The sequence below is a fragment of the Psammomys obesus genome, unplaced genomic scaffold, assembly GCF_907164565.1.
Source record: "Psammomys obesus unplaced genomic scaffold, mPsaObe1.curated_primary_1811, whole genome shotgun sequence".
Lineage (NCBI taxonomy): Eukaryota > Metazoa > Chordata > Mammalia > Rodentia > Muridae > Psammomys > Psammomys obesus.
Window position 1 is genome coordinate 11257789 of NW_026596166.1, and position 8272 is coordinate 11266060.

Below are 8272 nucleotides of genomic sequence, written 5' to 3' on the forward strand. Positions count from 1 at the left end.
ATATATATATATATATATATATATATATATATATATATATATATATACACACACACACACACACACACACACAAGTGTGACTACATTTCATTTAATTTCTTTTTTAGGGGAAGTTTTTTCTAGAAGATCCTACTGGAACAGTGCAGCTGGACCTTAGTAAAGCTATATCCTTTAAAAAAAAATTCTGTCCAGGAATGATAGTGTAACACCTTTAATCCCAGCATTTGGGAGGCAGAGGCAGAGGCAGAGAGGCAGATCTCTGTGAGTTTAAGGTCAGCCTGGTCTACATAGTGAGCTCCAGGACACTTGCGCAGTGAGAGCCTATCTCCAGATAAGTAGATAGATAGATAGATAGATAGATAGATAGATAGATAGATAGATAGAGGGTGGAGAGATGGCTCAACAATTAAGAGTACCAGCTGCTAACAGGGTCTGGGTTAAATTCCCAGCACCCACATGGCAGCTCACAGCAGTGCAGCTTATTATTTGTCTGGGCCAAACATGGGGGCGCACACTTGTAATCCTAGCACTTGGAACACAGAGGCAGGAGTTTTGAGGCCAACCCGGTTACATGTCTCCACCTTCCCCTCCAACACACAGTACCCTCCCACCCCAACACCAATACAACCCCTAAGAGAAATCTAAAACAACACAACGAAGCTAAAAGTGCCTCGGGGTTCAGACTGTATGCTGGCGATACAACTGTTTCAAGCGTAGACTTGAATTCTTCCTCATCTGCTCTGCACCAGTTCCACAGTGGCTTGTACACCGAGGCGTGCTTTGTCCTGGCTGAAGGTAAGTGCGTGCGCCCTGTTCGTGGCCTTGCGTGACAGCGAAACTGTTCCTGTTTGGGGGAGACACCAATGATGGAATTCCGGAGGACATTCATGGTGGGAATGTGACCTTGGCAGGATGATGAGGTGACTCTTAAGGAAAAGGCTGTTAGGAAGCCTTTCAGGGCCGAGGAAAATGCCCTGAGATTAGACAGTGGGGAAAGCTGCACCACGTGAGTGTGCTGAAAACCACCGGTGTGCACGCCATCAAGGACACGCTGTGCTCGTAAAACTGACAGGCTCACTTGGACCTCATGGTCACACTCGGTCACCTCCCATCTGTGCAGCTCCTCTCTGTACTCCAACCCGGGCACAAACCCCCAGTGCACCACCAAACTCTAAAATATGACTCAGTTGGGGTGGGGTACACTTGTTTAATGTCTTCCATATAGAGTTTGGACTGTGCATGGCTCTGGATTGGACAGCTCAGTAAGATCGGTGACTTCTGTAGTTCAGTTCATTGCTTTATGTGGCATGAATTTCTCTGTTCAAAAAAGGATAACTGAGCAGATAAAAGTGACTTGTTACCTGGTTTGTTTGATTGTTTAGGTTGGTTTGAAGATGAAGTGTTTCACGTCAATGCCTTTGGATTTCCACCCACTGAGCCCTCTAGCACCACAAGGTATTAAGGCGCTTGATTTTGACTCTCCGGGATTTTGTGTATCGGCAGTAGTGAGTGTAACACAGTTTGTCTCCGTCACTACAAGGTGTCAGGCTTTGTGTCCGAGATTTAAAAAAGCGATGGAAACCCACCCACCATAGTTCCAGGAGATCTGATGCCCTCTGCTGGCCTCTACAAGCAGACACACATTTACACACACAAATGCTCATAAATGAGACCTACATTCACACACACACACACACACACACACACACACAAATAAAATTTTTAAACTGGAAAAAAAAAGGAATATAAAGGCATAAAAAGAAAAGTGAATTTAATGAGCTGTGGTTCATATTATTTATGTATCAACATGAATGGTAAATTCTCGTTATTTATGGCATCTAGTCCAGACCTCTGTAAATGTGCAGTGCTGTGTCTCTGTGGTTATGGACAGAATAATGAAGCATTTGAGCTGCCAGGCATTCATGGCCCCAGCCAAGGTGGCTGGTGACAGTGCCCTCTTGTTTCATACAGAAGGGGAAGTTGCAAGGAGCTAAAGCCAGGAGCCTGGGAGGGGAGCGAGTGAGCGGATGTGAAAATTGCTCCTTTGGCACTGAAGTATACTGTTGCTTTCACCTTTCCTGAGGAGACCTGAACAAAAGTCTGTTCACCCAGATAGGGCATCAGTGACAGCCCAAAGTATCAGTTGTACTGATAACTACCTGGTGAGACAATGGTTTTATTGAGCGTACAGGACCACAGGTGACCCCCAAGACTGCTGCATCACTGAAAGGTCTCACCCTAGCCTGGACCTCCCATAGTATAATAGATGAGTTCATTCTCCCTGCCTCTCCCCAGTTCACTTTACACCCCCTTCATGTGCTGGCACCTCCCAGGACTGTGGAGCTGGGGCGGGAGAACGTGCAGCAGTGAGCAGAGCGGCTGGGATCTCCAGTGGGGTTCTGTTAACTGTCCATCCTCTCCTTCTGTGAAGAATGCTGTCGGCCTTGTTGAGGGTCTCTTGACAGCCTCTGGTGGCTAGTCACAGCTGAGCTAAAATGGAAGTGTGTGCTATGCCCTGGGGACGGCTTTCAGAGCGTGCACACTGGACAGCCTGTGTAGCCTGTGTTCACATGTGTGCTCTAAGTCATTTGCAGACAACATAGTTCATCTCTCCAATACTGTGCTGTTGCATGATCGTATCTGGCATGTGTTTGCTTTCTTGGTGAACAGAACATGGTATAGGAGATAACTGTGTTATAATTACATAGGGCGTACTATGGAAATATTAATTTTTTTGGAGGGCCTTCTAATGCATCAGTGAAGACTTCTGCAAAACTGAGACAGCTGGAAGATGAGAACAAGGATGCCATGTTTGTGTTTGTATCTGATGTCTGGTTGGACCAAGTGCAAGTGTTGGAGAAGCTCCACATCATGTTTTCTGGTACTTATGATCATCATCGTTATTATTACTGTCATCCTTGAACTGTTGTGAGAGATTGTGTTCTAAATGTTTGCCATGCTTTTGTGGTGGAGTGCATCTGTGGGTCCTTTCCCTGTCACCTGGGAGTCTGAGGTTGGGGATTTATTGAGCCATGATTAAAGGTCAGTCTGGGTAACTTAGGAAGACCTTGTTTTAAAAAGAAACAAAACAAAACTACAATTTTCCCAGTTAAAGCTGGCCAGACACGCTGATATGCATCTTTAATCTCATCACCTGGAAAGCCGAGGCAGGTAGATCTTTGTGAATTTCAGGCCAGCTAAGGATACATAGAGAGATCCAATCTCAAAAATAATTACCTGGGGCTGCAGAGATGGCTTAGTGTTTAAGAGCACTGTCTGCCCTTCCAGACAGTTCCCAGCATCCATGTGGTAGCCCACAACCATCGACACTGGGCACTGTTGCCCTCTTCTGGCATGCAGGTGTGCATGCAACCAGAGCACTCATATACATAAAATAAAGAAATAAATCCTTTAAAGAAATTAATAAATAAACAAAATTTTTAGTCTCCAAAAGTGATGTTCTTTTGTTCTCTAGGTTATTCACCGGCACCTCCAACCTGCTTTATTCTGTGTGGAAATTTTTCATCTGCACCATATGGAAAAAATCAGGTTCAGGCTTTGAAAGGTACTGAGGATCTTGTTAATAGGAGTGTTTCTAAGTTAGGTGGGGTGGAGCACATCTTTAAGCCCAGTACTTTTGAGGCGGAGACAGATGGATCTCTGTGAGTTTAAGGCTAGCCTGGTCTACTGAGAGTCCAGGACAGCCAGGACTACACAGAGAAACCTGTCTTAAAAAACAAAAAACAAAAACAAAAAATACTTAAGAGTGTTTTTATATTTGCCTAACCTATATTGATAAATTATATGTAATATTTTAATTTTATTAAAGAGATCTAATCAACTGTAACTTTAACAAATTAAATTAAATACCTTTTATAATTTTCAGATTCCCTAAAGTCTTTGGCAGACATAATATGTGAGTACCCGAGTATCCACCAAAGGTAAAGATCTCTATGGCTACCTTTTTTTTTTTTTAATGCATCATGAGGCTTATATCAATAATTGTAAAGAATTGTTTGTAGAAAGAAAAAGTTGAGAGTGTTAAAAGAGCCCTGGATAAAATCCTTTCATCATCACATGGGTTACACTACTCTTCTGGATTTAAAGTGAAACCTATTTTGGAAGGGAGAGTAACACTTTTATCCATAGTTTTTGGCGACACCACTTGTCCAGAGGTGGACCTTCAGTCTGATCAGCATTGCCTCTGTAAAGACAGATTAATCCGGGCCAGCAGGGTGACTCAGTGGGTACAGGTGCTCTCTTCCAAGCCTGATAACTGAGTGTGATTCCTGACGCCCACATGAGGGAGAAAACCAACTCCCACAAGATGTTCTCTGAATTCCACATGTGTGTCACAGCAGACACAGGCCCATATATGCACCCGCATACACATATGCGCGCACATATAAAATTAAATGAGACTGAGTACATCAGCCCCACTAGGCACAGTTAAAGCACACTGAGTGACTGGACAGTGCAGCTGCAGGTCAGCAGGCGAGACACTATCACCAATAGATAGTTTTGGACCGGAGACTTTCAGTAGTTTATTTAAATGTATAAGGAAATGTGGACAGGCATGGCAGCACTCCAGTACTGAGGAGACTCAGGCAAGAAGGTTGCATATTTAAGGCCTGCCTAGACTGTATAGCACGACCTCTACTCAGAAATCAAAAACAAAACAAAACAGGAAGCCGTGACTCGGTTGAAGGCAGTGGCTCAGTGTTGGCTCCTGGTGTGGGGCACACTGTTGTTTTTAATGGCTGCCGTTGGCTCTTCATGCAGTAGCCGTTTTGTGTTTGTGCCTGGCCCGGAGGACCCTGGATTTGGCTCCATTTTACCAAGGTAATCTTTACTCATATATATATATATATTTTTGACAGTCAAGAGAGTTGTGTAAAATGTATAAACATATTCTACCTCACATCATTTTTCTAGGCCACCGCTCTCAGAAAGCATCACAAAGGAATTCAGACAAAGGGTACCGTTCTCAGTGTTCACTACTAATCCCTGCAGGTGAGTAAGTCAGAAAGAGCATTTTGTGTTAAACTTCTTTCCCTTCACCTAAAAGTTATTCTTGTAATTTATTTCTGAATTCGACTGCCTTAGAGGGTATGTAAAAAGAAAATTTGATTTTAACTACATTCAAATATTTAACCAATAGTGAATTTGTGGTGTGTGTTGGCAATAGTATCTCCAGCTTCCTCAGGAGGCCCATACTTGTGGGACTAGATGTCCACCGTCACCTCTCAGATGTCTGATAGATAAATGAGCACTCCAATCCTCCCCAAGCTCCATCTCTCACCTGTCTGGGGCCTTCCCCTTATCTTTGCAGTTACTCAGACCATAACTGTAGAGGTTTCCTTACACACAGCTCTTGAGGTAGCCCTGTCATCTTCAGAACGCTGAATCTAGTCACCTCTCACCTCTGACCTTCGATCTTCTCTAGTTTGGATCAGTAGCCTCTAAAGTGGCCTCTGGCTTCTGCTCCTTCCCCTGTGTCGTCCGTTCTCCATACAAGAAAGCATATCATGTCGTCCTCCTGTCTTGAAAGATGGGCTCCCTTTTCCTTGCTGTGGTAGCCATGCCTTGCCTGCATGGCCTGCCCTGCTACTGCTTTGATTTCCTTTCCCCAATGACTTCCTCCACACCAGCCTCTGTACCCCCAGCATGCAAGGCAGGCTCCAGTCTTAGGCCCTGTGTTCTACCTCTTCCTCCTGCCTTCAGTGCCCCTCTTCCAGATGTCTTGGCTGCTGGTCCATTTCAAGCTTGTGCTCAGGTCACTGTGCCTGATGACCCTTCCCTGCTTTAATCCTGTCTTAGTACCCTAGCCTTCCATACCCTCTGTGATCCCTCTTCACCATTCTCTTTTTCCCCAGCATACATCATCGTCATGTCTGTTTAATTTCTCTGCCCTCCTCCCCCATCAGAATGTAAAGTGTATATATTTTTCTTCTGTTATGTTCACTTATCATTTGAATAGTATTGGGCACATATTAAGAACAGGGCTGGGAGCACATCTCAGTGGTTGAGTGTTTCTATAGGAAATGTAAAGGGCTAGGGCTGTGCACACACACACACACACACACACACACACACACACATAGAACTCAGTAAATAACTGATGGGGGAACAGATAAGATAGACTGCCTGAATCTCTGCTGTGGTGACCATTGAGAAGTACAGTGAGGTTTCCTTCATATTTTATGATTGTTTACCTTTAAAATTATCTGAGTTTTTTTTTCCTGAGGAAGTCAAATATTCAACTATTGCTTTATTTCAGAATTCAGTATTGTACACAAGAAATTATTATCTTCCGTGAAGACTTAGTGAATAAAATGTGTAGAAACTGTGTCCGTTTTCCTAGTAGCAATTTGGATATTCCTACTCATGTAAGTAGCCTTCTCTGATAAATTACCTTTTGTTTTATATCTGTTTATTTTATGAATTTGTATATAGGGGTGTTTTACCTGCATGTAGGGTTGTATACCGTGTGTGTGCCTGACGGCTTTGTAGCCCAGGCTGTCCTCAGATATATGACAATACTCCTGTGTCAGCCTCCTGATTGGTGGGAGTACAGATTACCAAACCTGAGTGTTTTTTTTTTTTTTTAATTGAGCTGAATTAGTAAATGAGCTTATTATATGTACAGCTGATTCAAAATGACCAAAAGGGTCAGTGTTCTGATATAAGTGAAAACTTAGATTTTTTCCCCCTAAAATTTCTAAGAGCAATGTTTATTGATGTTCTGTGATTCAAGGCTTCCTTGATTCACAATTATTCTAGGTCGTCATGGAAATTAACCATTTCATTCACTTGTTTCACTGTTTTTACCTTCATGGATGAACCATTTGGCTTGTTTTTGTGTTCTGTTGTAGTTCATAAAGACCATCCTATCTCAAGGACACCTGACTCCTCTCCCTCTGTATGTGTGCCCCGTCTACTGGGCATATGACCACGCTTTAAGAGTGTACCCCGTGCCCGATCTGCTGGTCATTGCAGACAAGTATGACCCTTTCACCGTGACCAACACAGAGTGCCTCTGCATAAACCCCGTAAGGCTGTGGTGGGTGGTCAGGGGTACAGTGTGGCGTGTGTAGGTGTGGGGCCGGGGGGTATACCATGGTGAGAATCCCTTCTCCTTCTACCATGTGGGGCCCAGAGCTGGAGCTCCGGTCAATGCGGTCGGCAGCCCAGTACCTTCCCCGCCGAGCCACCTCGGCCCTACAGTACATTTTAATGACTTTATGTAGAGAATAAAATCATCATTGTAGTAAAACATACAGTCAAACACTGATATAATTTGGTATACATAGATTCTTAAACTCTCCGTATGTGCTGTAATCATAAAGTACTGTCAATTTATAAAATAGCAAGCAGACAAAAACATAAAACCAAATGAGTAGTTTTCCATTCAGAGTAGCAAAGTCATACCTTTGGGAACTGCTTTCAGGTCCTGTCACCATTTTCGTTAACCTTGTTGATGGTGCTTTTCTTTTGAGAATTGTGACTTGTGGAAACTGCCCAAAAGTGAATGAAATTTCATTGATTTTTATCTAGAACCTTACAACTACTCTAGAATGGTCAAGCTGCTTTAGTACCTGGAAATATGATTGACTTGAGGACTTAGAAAATATGTACCATACAAGTAATTATATAAACACAGTTTATGTTAACAATATTACCCCCGCCCCCACCACACTGGCCTTGAACTCACAGAGATCTGTCTGCCTCTGCAGTTCTAGAATTAAAGGCATGCAAGCGCTGCCGCCACTACCTGGCCAAAATATTTTCTTTTCTTTTTGTTTCCCAAGGCAGGGTTTTTCTGTGCAGCCTTGGCTGTCCTGGAACTCTCTCTGTAGACCAGGCTAGCCTTGAACTTGTAGAGATCCACTTGCTTTTGCCTCTGCCTCCCAAGCTTAGGATTAAAAGGCGTGTGCTACCACTGCCAGGCTTCATAGTATTTTCTTTTTTCAAAGATTTATTTATTTATTATTTATACAGTATATAGTATCCTGCTTGCATGCATGCCTGTAAGCCAGAAGAGGGCACCAGATCACAATATAGATGGTTATGAGCCACCATGTGGTTGCTGGGAATTGAACGCTGGACCTTTGGAAGAACAAGTGCTCTTAACCTCTGAGCCATCTCTCCAGCCCCCCATAGTATTTTCTTTACTAGTGATGTTTGTCTGTTTGTCTATCCATCTATCATCTATGTATGTACGTATGTATGTATGTATGTATGTATGTATGTATGTATGTATGTATGTATG

The 8272-nt window shown here is 43.3% G+C and overlaps 1 protein-coding gene across 1 annotated transcript in view; it reads left to right on the forward strand.

Annotated features, from left to right (window-relative positions):
* Pole2 (DNA polymerase epsilon 2, accessory subunit) overlaps positions 1-8272 on the forward strand; it is a 30112-nt gene that overhangs the window by 16481 nt on the left and 5359 nt on the right. Inside the window, exons 8-17 of the mRNA XM_055595365.1 lie at positions 108-164; positions 747-795; positions 1383-1455; positions 2709-2881; positions 3476-3565; positions 3887-3941; positions 4783-4842; positions 4936-5013; positions 6281-6389; positions 6876-7052. Of these exons, the coding sequence (XP_055451340.1) occupies positions 108-164; positions 747-795; positions 1383-1455; positions 2709-2881; positions 3476-3565; positions 3887-3941; positions 4783-4842; positions 4936-5013; positions 6281-6389; positions 6876-7052 (921 nt within the window). The remainder of the gene's footprint in view (positions 1-107; positions 165-746; positions 796-1382; positions 1456-2708; positions 2882-3475; positions 3566-3886; positions 3942-4782; positions 4843-4935; positions 5014-6280; positions 6390-6875; positions 7053-8272) is intronic.